A 14299-nucleotide genomic window follows, 5' to 3' on the forward strand; every position below is an offset into this window, starting at 1 on the left:
TTATCTGGCTTTTTAAATCTTAGAGTCAGAGTATATAGTGGGAAAGAACACTGGACAGCGAGTCTTAACCCAGTCACTAAACTAGTTGTGTAATCTTGGGCAGGTCACTCTTCTGCTGCCACCTCAATGTAAAAATTGAGAATTGGAGTAGATGAAATCTGGTAGTTCTAACTCTAAAAATCTTTCATCTTATGATGGACTTTTCAGTGTTCTGTGTGAAAAAGAATAAACATTTATTGAAAGTCTCATGCTAGTTACTGTGCCAGAAGTTTAAGAACTCTGTAAGAGAGGGAGTGATATCGCCATTTTATTGATGAGTGGACTCAGAGAAGTTAAGTTGCCCAGTTTCCGTAGCTAGCGGGTTGCAGAGTTAGGATGCAAACTAAGTCTGTCTGACTTCAAAGCCCATATTATTTTCACATGCTGCATTGCTGCTTTTACTGTAACTTGTAGATTTTCGTCATATTTTTTGTGTACTGAAATTTAGTTCCGAATGTTCTTTGGGCATATGTTTGTAATATAAGGATCAAATGATTCAAAGGAGATACCAGTACCAACACTTAAGGGCCTTATTGAGAAGCTGTTTTATCACGCTCTAGAGCAGGATCTAATTCATGAGTGTCTACTACAGTTTGATATAGTAGGCACTTAAAAATTTATTGAGTAAATGAATACTGTAGAGAGTCAGAAAAGTGTGCGAGGCTCTTTTGAGCTGGTAAATGGTAATTGTTTATGAATTTATCAGATTCTAAGTGAACTTCGTAATGTTTTGACAGAACTTAATATCTAATTTTATCTTCATAAATGAGACATTAGTTGTAAATTTTGATGCTGTTCTTTTTATCGTCTGAGAATTGTAGTTCCTTGTATCACTGAAATGTTGCTTGTTGATGCTTCGTATCGGAAAATACAAATTCTGTATAAATATTATTATTTTTTTGCACATAATGGCAAACATCCCTAAATAAGATTGTATTGTTACCTTAGGAATTATCTTGTCCGGTATGTTTTAGCTAGAATCTGCCAAAGCTAAAAACATAATCTGAAAACTGCTTAGCCATTATCAGGGACTCGTTCTACTCCAAGATACATAATTCTGTGATTTGTCGTACTCAGTATGTATGATCAAGCCTTCCAACTCACTATTGGGAACTCTCAAGGTTTTTAATAACTGGTTAAGAGTATTGGTTCAGAGTCCAGCTCTGTCACCAGCTGTGGAAGCGTTGGTCAAGTTACTTGGTCAAGTCTCAGTTTACTCATTTATAAAATCGAGAAGATAATACCCACCTCATAAAGATTTTAATATTAAATGAGATAGTGTATGTAAGATGTTTACTATGGTACAGTGAGTGGTAGCTTTTAGTAGTATTCTCTTGAAAGTTTGCTTGCTTTAGGGCATGATATTTTCACATTAAAGGTGGATATTTAGTTGAAGCCATATAAGAGTTGATAACTACACTTCCCAGTTAACACTGTCTTGCTGCATACATAAGTAGTTTTGCTCTTTTATATTTTAATGATTGCTTAAGCAGGATTAACAGCCTTTTTTTTTTTGTTCTGAGTTCCACCAATGGGGTTAACTAAAGCCTTTGGGTGTCATTGTCAAAATAAATGCATAGAACATGGAAGTGGAGAGAATAAGAGTAAAAGAGAAAAAGGGGAAGGAAGAGGTGACTGAGAGAAGGTACAGACTGTGGCATGTGCCTCCAAAACTTAAAGTGCTTCTACTGGCCTAGATTGTCTTTCTTTGATAACATTTTATTAGGGTGCTGAAATAAATGCTTTGTGTGTTTATAAAATATTTGTTATTGCAAATGTTTTGTTTGCTGACCTAGTTTTTATTGCTGTAATTTAAAAGCTGTATTTGAAAATATTTAAAAATACTGTGTATATCTTTAGCTTTTACTAAAAAACTGGAAAGTTTGAGTAATCCTATATTCTTTAAATAGAAAGTATTTTGATTTTCTCATATACAACTTTCAAATGATTTAGGAGTTAAACCATGAAGCACTGTCCATAAAAGAAGTTATATTAGCATAGTTCTGAGTAGAGAAATTTAGTTTTAGAAAAGAAAAATCCTGAATTTTGCTGGGAAATACACTTTTTTGTTCCAGAGTTTCTTTCCAGTTAACTATATAGAGCCTGTGCTATAGACCAATGCTATCCTATAGAACTTTCTGTGATGATGAAAACGTTCTATATCTGCACAGTCCCATGTGGTAGCTGCTAGCCACATGTGGAACTGAGCACTTGAGATATGGATAGTGACTGAAGAACTGAATTTCAGATTCTATTTAATTTTAATTAATTTACATGTAAGTAGCCACATGTGGTTAGTGCACTGGTTTTCAGCGGGTGATGATTTTGCCCCTAGGGGACATGGAGCGGTGTCTGGAGTAAGTTTTGGTTGTCACAACTAGGGAGATACTACTGGCGTCTACTGGATAGAAGGTGAAGATGCTGTTAAACTTTGTATAGATAGCGTCCGTTCCCCCCACCCCCCAAAAAAACCCAAAGAATTGTCTTCCCAAGATGTCACAATAGTGCTGAGCCTGAGAAACCCTGGGCTGGTGGCTGCTGTATTGGTAGATACAGAACAGAATATACAGATTATATCATCATTATGTTTATTTATAAATTAATTTTTACTAATACTAATGCAGAGATTAAAGGTCTAGTCTAATTTGAGATAGTTGACAGTTTTTGTATTTGCAAATTTGGTAAGGTGAAAACAATGAAGTGAAATTTGTGACTCATCTATTGTCTATTTTGTCAGTTGATTTATAGGCGGCAAGAGCTCGTTTATGTTCCAACTTAAGTAGTTCTACTGAATATTGTATGAAATAGTATCATCATCATCATCTCTTGATGGATGTGAAATGTTGGGGTTAAAACTGATTCAAAAATGTTCTCAGATACATGCTGAAATATTTGGGATTAAATGATAAATCATTCTGGAGTTGATAATGGTTGAATTTGGGTGATGAGTATATGGAGGTTCCTTCTATTGTGCTCTTTACTTTTGTTTGTGTTTGAATTTTTCCTTAATAAAAAGTAAAAAAAAAAAAAGTACTTAGACATAGGCATAACTAATAATGATAGAATGTGTACTGTGACCAATAAATTATTTTATTGCAGAAATAGTATTCATTTTGCATGCATTTATTTAATCTCTCACAATTGCCGAGTTGCATTAATATGGTCTGTTTCAAAAAAATCGTGTCCCATCACTAAAAAAAGTCACTGTATTTTCAAAACTGACATTCTTTTTCTCTTGCAGATTGTCCTGGGTAACATAATGCCAGCTGAGCGTAAAAAGCCAGCAAGTATGGAAGAAAAAGAATCTTTACTAAACAACAAGGAAAAAGACTGCGGTGAAAGGCGGCCGGTGAGCAACAGGGAGAAGCCAAAAGACGAGATCAAGCTTACTGCCAAGAAGGAGATTATTAAGGTCCCTGAAGATAAAAAGAAGAAACTGGAAGAAGATAAGAGAAAAAAAGAAGACAAGGAACGCAAGAAAAAAGAAGAAGAAAAGGTGAAGGCAGAGGAGGAATTAAAGAAAAAAGAAGAAGAAAAAAAGAAACACGAAGAGGAAGAGAGAAAGAAGCAAGAAGAGCAGGCAAAGCGTCAGCAAGAAGAAGAAGCTGCCCAGCTGAAGTAAGAACGTTTATTTTAATTATTGAAGCGAAGGAATGGGAAGATTGAAATGTTTTGGGAAAACAGTGATTGTTTGAAATGGAACTTGCGGGATGCAGCTCCTTGAGAGCTGGGAGTATCTTAACTTATTTGTTCTGTTAGTTTCACTGACCAGTGGCATACTTACAGTGCTTGAATTCTTTAAATTAAGTAATAGTAACAATCTTTAATAAATGTTTTTTGAAGTCTAGAGTAATCTGGATTGTTTTTGTTTGTTAAAAAAAGCTTTTTTTGATGGTATAATACTTCATCTTTTTAAGTTGAAAATCTTTAGTTCTTAATGGCTACTATTTGTTGAGATTCTGTTATGGGCCAGGCACTGTATGAAGTGTATCAGCACATATCCTTAGGGCAGTCCTAATGAAGTAAGTTTTATGATCTTCATTTTACAGGTTAATAAAACGAGGCTTAAAGAGGTTAAGTAACTTGCCTAAGGTCACAGTATAAAGTAGAGCTGTTGGGATTTGAACCTAGGTTGGACTGACTTTAAAACCTTTGTCCTTAAGCACAGTTCCATAATACCTCCCGTTCTTATCTTTATCTAAATTTATTTTTAACCTTGTAAATCTTTGCAAGTAATATAATAAACTGGTGAAAAACGAGGTAGTTCTCATAGGAAGACTACCAGGACATAGCAAAAATGGCAGTTGTAGAATGGCGTGAGCTCTTTACTTGATATATCTAATTTAAAAAGTTGTTTGCAAAGCTGGATTTTCACAGATCTCTAGAACAGCTCAGCCACCTACTTTCTTACCAGAGTTGTTGTTTAGTAGCTCTATTTTTAATGAGGAACTGGAGGCTTTGGTCTGGAAGGCAATAGTAGTGGCCAGTTTTGGAATATTTTATTTTTTTTTAATTCATAAGGATATTCTATTTCACTGTAACTTTTGCTGCTTCTCCCCTTCCATACAAAGAGCTTAAAAGAAAACAACCAAAAACCCAACTTTTTTTTTTGTGTGTGTGAGGAGATCAGCCCTGTGCTAACATCTGCCAATCCTCCTCTTCTTTTTTTTTGCTGAGGAAGACTGGCCCTGGGCTAACATCCGTGCCCATCTTCCTCCACCCTGCATGGGACGCCACCACAGCATGGCTTGCCAAGCAGTGCGTCGGTGCGCCCCCGGATCCAAACCGGGGGACCCCGGGCTGCCGCAGCGGAACGCGCACACCCAACCGCTTGCGCCACTGGGCCAGCCCCAAAAACCCAACTTTTTAAAGTGTACTGTCACTGCTAATCCTGTGTTTGTGTGTGGTTAGACTTCCAGGAGATATTCAGATGTCTGTGTTCCCGGTGATGGATACAACTCCCAGTTAACATATTGTGGCTTTTAGTGGAAAATCGTAGAATTATAGGATAGCTCAGGTATGGTTATCTCAAAAAGATGAAAATCTACTTTTTTTAGAAATTTATTTTTTAAAGTTACATATTTTGGTATCTCAGAAACCTCGAAGTCACATTGTCCCTGCCCTCCCACTCCTGCCCAAGTTTACTACTTCTGCAATTTAAACATGTTCCATCTTTTTAGTAGAAACCTAGATAGATTTATTTTTAACTTTTCTTTTCAGGATAAATGGAGTTTGTTAACCTTTTATTAAAGGGATTTAATCTGATAGTTCTTTTCTGGTTCCTTTCCAGATTTTCTTAATCACACTTGAATTTTAAGACCCCAAACCTAGCAAGGTACTTTATTAAAGGTTTGGTTAATACTGAAGTATGGAAAAATGGTACTTACCATCTCAAAACATTTTTAATGCATTCTTTTAAAATGCTGATTCTTTAAGTATTCTTTGTGGACAATTTTTTTTTCTATTTGCCCAATGCTTTTATCTGTTTTAGGTTTATATCCTTCCCAAGCATATTATTTTATATTTTTCATATTAAACATCATGTGTTTTATCTATTTGTTTTTCAGCTTTATTGAGGTATAATTGACAAATAAAAGTGTTTTATCTGTTTAGCTTGCCAATTGGCAGGATGATTTTTAATCTAGTTCAAAATCTTCCCCTTTAACACATTTGGTATTATCAGTATTCTGGGTTTTTATTATCGTAAGTCATTTATAAAATGTCTTTAAAAGTAGTGAAAGGGCCTTTTGCATCTTTTGTTCCTCTTGGATGCTGGTGCTTATATCATTGCTTTTTCATTGGCTTTCACTCATAGAATTTGTCAATAATGCCCAATATATTGAGTATTTTATTTACTTGTTTGTTTGTTTTTTATATAGAGAAAAAGAGGAATCCCTGCAGCTTCATCAGGAAGCTTGGGAGCGACATCAATTAAGGAAGGAACTTCGTAGCAAAAACCAAAATGCTCCTGACAACCGACCAGAGGAAAATTTCTTTAGCCGACTGGACTCAAGTTTGAAGAAAAATACTGCTTTTGTCAAGAAACTAAAAACTATTACGGAACAACAGAGAGACTCCTTGTCCCATGATTTTAATGGCCTAAATTTAAGCAAATACATTGCAGAAGCCGTAGCTTCTATTGTAGAAGCAAAGCTAAAAATATCTGATGTGAATTGTGCTGTGCACTTATGCTCTCTCTTTCACCAGCGCTATGCTGACTTTGCCCCATCACTTCTTCAGGTTTGGAAAAAACATTTTGAAGCAAGGAAAGAGGAGAAAACACCTAACATTACCAAGTTAAGAACTGATTTGCGTTTCATTGCAGAATTGACAATAGTTGGGATTTTCACTGACAAGGAAGGTCTTTCCTTAATCTATGAACAGCTAAAAAATATTATTAATGCTGATCGGGAATCCCATACTCATGTTTCTGTGGTGATTAGTTTTTGTCGACATTGTGGAGATGATATTGCCGGACTTGTCCCGAGGAAAGTAAAGAGTGCTGCAGAGAAGTTTAATTTGAGTTTTCCTCCTAGTGAGATAATTAGTCCAGAGAAACAACAGCCTTTCCAGAATCTTTTAAAAGAGTACTTTACGTCTTTGACCAAACACCTGAAAAGGGACCACAGGGAGCTACAGAATACTGAGAGACAAAACAGGTGATTTTCAAATGTTTCTCAGAATTGAGAATTTATTTTGGAGCTCATACTTAAAAATTTGTAAAGTCTTCATGCCGCTGAAAGAACTTGTGGAAAAGGGCTCATTGCAGGTGATTTCTTAACATTCCAGGAAAATTTCAAAGTGTAACGGTCTAAGTACTCATGGTTAATGTGAGTCTACGATAGATTTTGTGTCTGATTTTAAAAGAAATCTGGCAAGTATATGGTGATTTTTTTTACTCTGTGGATGTGTTTTCCTCCTGTGATCTAAAAAACTCATTAATGTTGAGGGATAAATTTTCTTTTTCTGTCACTTTAACTTATCTGCTATTATTTTTATGTGTTTCACTGTTCCCTCTATAACAGGTTTCCTGTCATTGTTTTATATTTTAATTTGATGTCACTGTTGATACTTGCTCTTTTTAAGAAAACGAGTCATTTATTATCAGTGGTATTTTAGATCAGAAATTTGGAAAATAGTACACCAAATGAACTGTGAAAAAATTTCTTAAATGTAGTGTAAAATGCTTTATAGCAGTCTTTCTTCTGGGGACAGTCATGTAAAATTGTAAAGGAATAATGTATGTGCCTGTGGGAATTAGTGACAACACGTGATTTAGGAGCCACCTTTGATTATTACAAGATACTGTAGACTACTGTGTAGCGTCTCTACCTAGGAGGCATCAAACTAGAAGTTGATGTAGTTGGTGGGTGTTAGGTCAACTTTTATGGAGGATGGATTTGGAGGAAAGCGGAGGGGGTTCAGAAAGGAGACAACAGTAACAGCCTTTGGCTGAGTACTTTGCGCCTATTTGAAGTGCGTGGTTGAAAGTTTGAAATTGCTGTTAATTAGGAATTATTAGGGGAATACACTTTTCAATTCCCATAAGCCTACAACCTTGCATTTGGGGAGGACTGCCTGGTAGTTGACTTAACCAGAAGGGAAGATAGTAGTAGTCATGCCAGTGGTACAGTTAGGTCAGGATCAAAATAGGTGCAGAGACGATATGGCTAAGACCTGGTGGCTGAGGGTCACTCAGAGGTGAGAATTTAGGATGACATTGGTGTTCCTCAATGTTTCTTAAAGGAATCCTTGTTTTGTGCTTTTGAATAGCGAGGACTGTTTTAAACTTTGAAGAGGCAACTTCTGAATGTGTTTATATAGTCAATAATGGGTTAAAAAGGAAATAGTGGTCCTCTATGAATAATTCTCACATATTTGCGGGTTCTTAATTAAGATTTACATTGTGTTTTGTGATTTTCCTAGTCCTTTTCCCATATATTCTACCTAATGTAACACAACTGATTTTGTAAGTATGCTTTGATTACTTTTTTTTTCCTTCCTTTCTTCCCCCCAAAGCCCCAGTACCTAGTTGTGTATAGTTGTAGGTTATTCTGGTTCTTCTGTGTGAGCTGCCGCCACAGCATGGCTGCTGACAGACGAGTGGTGTGGTTCTGCTACCGAGAACCGAACCCAGGCCAGTGAGGTGAAGTGCGCCAGCTGCTAGGCCATCAGGGCTGGCTCTGATTCCTTTTTATTGGTTACTTTGAGGGTTTTGTGTGTGTGTGCTTTTGATTGGCCTCACAGGTTAGAGGGTAGAGAGATTCTACAATGATTTCATCCAGTCACCCTTCCCATGCAGGAATCCATTTTACAGATTATCTGGCAGATAAATTATTCTTCCTCTGAAAACCTCTCAAAGGAGCTTAGTCTTCTGAGCCATTTCAACGTTGTACACACCTATTTGCTGGGAATTGAAGCTGAAATTTAACTCCCCATAAAATGGTTCCCTTTGATTTACTTCTTTTTTCTAGTACAGATGGAATAAAGCTACTCAAAGTGATGGCCCATGAACTGTTTACCTGTTTATAATGAATTGAGTATAGAAATTGAGACTAATAAGCATTTAGACATTTTTATAGCAATTTTCCATTGCCATGATATTGTTGCTGTATTTCATAGAAGTGTCTGTGACAATTGGAAAAAAAATTATTCCTTTACCGCACATTGTTTGAGAATCACTGGCATGGATAGCGTCTCCTCTTTTATACCCATGATGATATCTCAAATGTTTGCAGACTGCCAAGATGTTTCCCTTACATCTTCTCCAGGCAAAATACCTCCAGTTCGTTCAGTTTGCTCCATGATTTCTAGACAATTCACTATCCTTAGGACATTTGTTTTAGATGCATTCTTTTCCATCTGTGACCTAAAATTCCATTAGTTTTTAGAGCTGCCTTGTGATTCTTTTGACTTTTTGTTAGGCTTGTGTACACCTAAAGCCTAATTTTTCAAATAAACTGCTGTAAAACCAGTTCTTTACCTTGAACTAGTAAAATAATTTTTTAAACCTAAATACAGATTTGCTTATCTCTTTTAAACTTTATTTAGATGCTTTGGCATATTATAATGATAATTTTGAACGTTGATTGTATGTATATTATTAATTGTACCTATCTGCTCGTCATATTCAGCTTTGATAAGCAGACCTTCTGTTCTTTGATTATTCAAGTCACCAGTGAAAATTTTGAACAGGATCTAGTGTTAAGAGCACAGCTTTGTGGCCTTTCTCTAGAAACTTTTACTCATTTAAATAAAGAACTATTAACTTTTGTTTGTTAGAGGAGGTTGTTTACCTCATGTAAATTGACCTTAGCCTTGTAGCAGTCATTTTATCATTAGATGTAATAATTTGAGGGATGTGAGAATCTTAGTCACAGTATAGAAGATACTGGCATACAGCTTAATAAATCACTCATGCCTTAGGATAGCTTCAATTTGAGCAGCCTCTGTAGTGAAGATTTAAATACCTGACTGAGCAAAGAAGACATGAGGAATGGATTAGTGCAGAGTCCCTACTTGGCCTCATGTTAGTCTCCTTACTTCTAAGAGGGTACATTACAATGTGCTGTTCAAGTGACCAGTTTCCAAAAGTTTCTCCCTCCCAAGCATTATCCAGTACGTGTTATGAGGTTTTTCTTCATCATGGGACTAAGTCATGGGTAATAGTTTTGTCCAGTAAGGTTTCTCTTAGGCATGATAATGCTGAAAATCTAAGTGCCAAGCCAGCGGTTATTTAAGACTCATGTAGTTAAATTGCTTTAAGCCTTCATTCAATATCTTAATAATGATGGTTTAAAAAATCAAATACCTGTATTTTCAGTCTATGAATCCTAAATGCTCTTGGTCATTTTAATTAGCCTGGGAGATGACACTGTTTTTAGAGGTTGTGAAGTCTTAGTCTATACTCATTAATGTCTATACTTAAAAATTCATTCAACTAATTTAAAAAAGAATAATAAAGTCTCTGATCTTTTGTTAAAGACACTGTAATGAGTGAATGGAGACAGTGACCGAGTGAGACCTGTTGAGTCTCAACTGTTCTTTTGTCATGTTATCTGGGCTGATAACATAAGTATTAGCTAGTTTTGTTTCTAAGTCCCTAAGGGATTTACAGTTATAAGCAAGCAATACAGTGGACCCTAGGGTTGGGTGAATTCTAATAAATTTGAATTTATAAGCTTTTTGTACTTAAAAGAATGTTATTTTTTTATTTATACGTTTTGGTTAAGTGATTGATCTGGGGAGTTATAATTAATATTGACACATTTAAAAAATAACATATAGTAATATTAGCCAATTTGGAGTTAATAGCTTTATTTCTTGGTAAGTTTTGCCTTTCATTACGTTTGATGCTCTTACTTTGTACTTGAAATGCTTTGTACTTTGAGATATTATTCTCATAGAGGTAATATTACCTAGTAGTTTTTGGGTACTTAATAAAAATTGAAGAAATGATTTAATTTTTATTAGACATAATTTAATGTTAGTTATGTAACAGAATTTGTTTCTTGCAGTATAGTGAAATCATGAATTCAGATAGGTCAGAATTCTTGCTCAAATAATTCTTAAGTGTCTTAATTCCTTTTTTCTCCCTAACTGGTGGGAGAAGTGGCAAGTTTCTCTTTTCAGTCCTGGTGAATTACGACCTTCATGACTACATCCTCAGTCCAACAGCAGTAAGTGATTTGATGTAAAGTTTAGTAAAAAAAAAATACGTAGGTAGAATGTGGGTGTTAATAAATCAAGGAGGTTTCTTTCATTAGTGCCAATTCATGAGGCATTACTTTACCAATGTTGAAACTTAAAAACACATTAACCTAGAATTAAATAGTGTTCTTTTACCTTTCACTCTGCTTCCAGGTAAGTTGTACCTTGCTTTTACAGGCAGATTGGTTAATAAATTGTGTAGTATTTAAGCACTATCAAGATGTTATATCGTTGTGCTTTAGGCTTAAACAGGCTTTAACAATTTAAAAAGTGCTCTAAAATTATTGCCTCCTTCCAGATATTCTTTAATTCTGATTCAATGGCTTTGACATAGTTGTTTAATACATGAGTACGGTTATGTGTAACTGTGGTCTAGTGTCTTTTCACACAAGATTATAAGATAGTTATAACCAAATTCTAAAATGAAACCAAAAGAAAATTTAAGTTAATTCTCATGAAAATTTGGCAAAGTGCTAAAGGAGAGGAGAAGTCAAAACTAGTAGTTTTTCATGGGTGTGTTTCACGATCATTCTTTCAAGATTTTGGCCATGCGTTCTGTTATTTTGCATGACTGCATAAGGTTAAAGCTGAAATGGATTTTCTGTGTTCTTGCCAAGATTTTTTTCTTTTTTAATTTGGTTAATACAATATCAAAATAATACTTGGTATTGAAGTTTTTGCCTTCTCTACTCTGGGCTCTGGCATTTTTTTTTTCTCATGAAAATACTGTTTTACATTGATATAGTGCATCATATGTATGATCTTAATTGATTCACACAGTATCCTTGAAAGAAATACCTCTAACTTGGAGGTGATAGATCAAATTTAGGGATTAAAGAGCTTGCCCAGTGTGACATAGATAGCAAGTGACAGAATCAGGTTCTTTCCTACCTCTTCATACTATCCTTTTCACATCTTCCATAGCACTCATCTTCATCTGCATGTAGTACTTGTACTTGTTTTTAAAGTGTCTAGTAGACACATTAGCCACTCAGTCCTTACCAAGTCAAATCCAAACAAAAGAACGACCCAAAAGAGGATATAAAACAAGCACTTCGATGTGGGAAGGCTTGTCTTTACTTTGATTTGGGAGGCAGTAGAGTCCAATAGTTATGAGCATGGACTCTGGAGCCAGACAGCTTGGGTTCAAGTCTTAGATCTGTCGTGCACTCATTCTGTAACTTTGGGTGAGTTAACCTCACATCTCTGTGCTTCAGTTTTCTCTTATGTAAAATGGGATAACAATGGCTCTCTCCCTCTGAGGTGAATGATGCAGTGAATTCATATGTGTAAAAGCACTTAATAATAGTATCTGGCACATCATAAATACTCAGTAAATGTTAGGTCACTATTAAGAATATATTGCCTGCTTAATCCTTCAGAAAGACTTTTTTTTTTTGGTGAGGAAGATTGGCCCTGAGCTAACATCTGTTGCCAATCTTCCTCTTTTTGCTTGAGGAAGATTGTCCCTGAGCTAACATCTGTGCCAGTCTTCCTCTATTTTGTATATGGGACGCTGCCACAGCATGACTTGACAAGCAATGCATAGGTCCACACCTGGGATCCAAACCTGTGAACCCAGGCCACTGAAGTGGAGTGTGCAAACCTGACCACTACATCACTGGGCTGGCCCCAGAAAGACTTTTGAATGTGAATTTCACTTTATGCCTTTTTATGATTTTGAAAATTTGTTTGTCAAACTTAAACTTCCATGCTTATTTTAAAAATTCATTTTTTAAAACAATATAAAACAACAGAGTAAACAATATACAACATAAAAGAGATAGCAGGAAAGCCAAGCAATAGCAATAAAAATGAAAAAAATAGAAAAAGAAAAAACGTCTTTTAGTACTAGAATTTTTTGAGGCATTTATGACTTTTCTTATTTATGAGATATAATGCTTGGTTCAAGAATGGACTATTTGATATTTTCTGAGTTTACAATATTAAATTGGTAATATAAAAAACACTCCAGAAATGAAGGATTGATGTACCTTGGAGGTGCTGCCAGACAATGATGTCTCGTATATATTGGGTGAAGGAGGTCTACTTTCTTGTATTTTTATTATAATGAGTAAGACTTGGAAGGAATTAATTTAGTTTTCATTGCTTACTTTTCATATCTTTAAAATGGTACCAGTACTTCGCTATTGTGTAGTGATATCATGAGAGGGAATGAACTCGTTTATAATACCTTTAACAGTGGTACTAACTCAGTTAACTCCAATTATGACAAGGATTGGCAAACTATGGCCTGCAGGCCAGATTAGGTCCACCACCAGTTTTTGTACAGCCAGTGAGCTAAGAATGGTCTTTCCCTTTTGAAATGGTTGGAAAAAAATCAAAAGAATAGTTTGTGAAATGTTAAATTATGGGAAGTTCAAATTTCATTGTCAATCAATAAAGTTTTATTGGGACATAGTTACACTCATTTGTGTACGTATTGTCTATGGGTGCTTTGGTGCTGTATCAGCTGAATTGAGTAGTTGCAACAAAGACCTAAAATATTTATTATTTGGCCTTTTGCAGAAAAAGAGTTTGCTGACCTCTGATTTTTGACAATCTCAAAAGAATGGCTTTCAATTCAACTTTCTGTAATAGATGTGCTTCTGAAGAGACTGTAATTAAAATATGTTGGGAATCATATCTTCAGCTTGGTTTTGTTTAGTGATATATTCCCATGGAATTCACATAAGAAATTTTAGTGAGATTTACACTGATGTACAGAAGAGGTTCTCTGGTCAAATGTGCTGTGTAATGTTTAGTTCTCGCTTACAGTTCTAAAAATTTAATCAAACTGAAAATCTTTTCCTATGGGCTTCATAAACTTATAAAAAACTGACATATATAGTGCATTCATTAAAGAATGTTTCATTTTAATTTCATTAGAACCTCACATGATTCTAGGGATTTTGAACGTTCAGACACATATGATGGGTTATTTCTCTGCTTGAAGTCTATAGTCTTTACTACATGCTGTGGGTTTAGTCAAATGTTTATTAAATGTATATTAAGTAGGTAGTCAAGGAAAATGCCATATGACTACGTAAGTTTTGTGTACAACACAACTCTTCTAATGCCATTCATTGGTGTTCTGTACTGCTTACCAAGTGCTTAGTGTAAGATTGATTAGAAAACAAACCAACCAAAATCGAAGCCTTTTTTTTTTTTTTTTTTTTGTGAGGAGAACTAGCCCTAAGCTAACATCCGATGCCAATCCTCCTCTTTATTGCTGAGGAAGATTGGCCCTGGGCTAACATCCGTGCCCATCTTCCTCTACTTTATATGGGGTGCGGCCACAGCATGGCTTAACAAGCAGTGTGTTGGTGCACGCCTGGGATGCAAACCTGCTAACCCCAGGCCGCCAAAGCGGAGTGCACACACTTAACCGCTGCGCCCGCGGGCCGGCCCCAAAATCTAAGCTTTTCTTTTTTTTTTTGGTGAGGAAGATCAGCCCTGAGCTAGCATCCATGCCAATCTTCCTCTCTTTGCTGAGGGAGACTGGCCCTGGGCTAACATCTGTTCCTATCTTCCTCCACTTTATATGGGA

General features: G+C 35.7%; 2 protein-coding genes across 2 annotated transcripts in view; one reads left to right on the top strand and one right to left on the bottom strand.

Annotated features, from left to right (window-relative positions):
* Window positions 1–14299, bottom strand: part of SEC61A2 (SEC61 translocon subunit alpha 2) — a 213892-nt gene that overhangs the window by 99725 nt on the left and 99868 nt on the right. The window lies entirely within an intron of this gene.
* Window positions 1–14299, top strand: part of UPF2 (UPF2 regulator of nonsense mediated mRNA decay) — a 110238-nt gene that overhangs the window by 2017 nt on the left and 93922 nt on the right. The window contains exons 2-3 of the mRNA XM_004425370.3: window positions 3281–3657; window positions 5919–6698. Of these exons, the coding sequence (XP_004425427.1) occupies window positions 3299–3657; window positions 5919–6698 (1139 nt within the window). The 5' untranslated portion in view covers window positions 3281–3298. The remainder of the gene's footprint in view (window positions 1–3280; window positions 3658–5918; window positions 6699–14299) is intronic.

The sequence above is a fragment of the Ceratotherium simum genome, chromosome 32 (genome assembly GCF_057802395.1).
Source record: "Ceratotherium simum simum isolate JZ-2026a chromosome 32, ASM5780239v1, whole genome shotgun sequence".
NCBI lineage: Eukaryota > Metazoa > Chordata > Mammalia > Perissodactyla > Rhinocerotidae > Ceratotherium > Ceratotherium simum.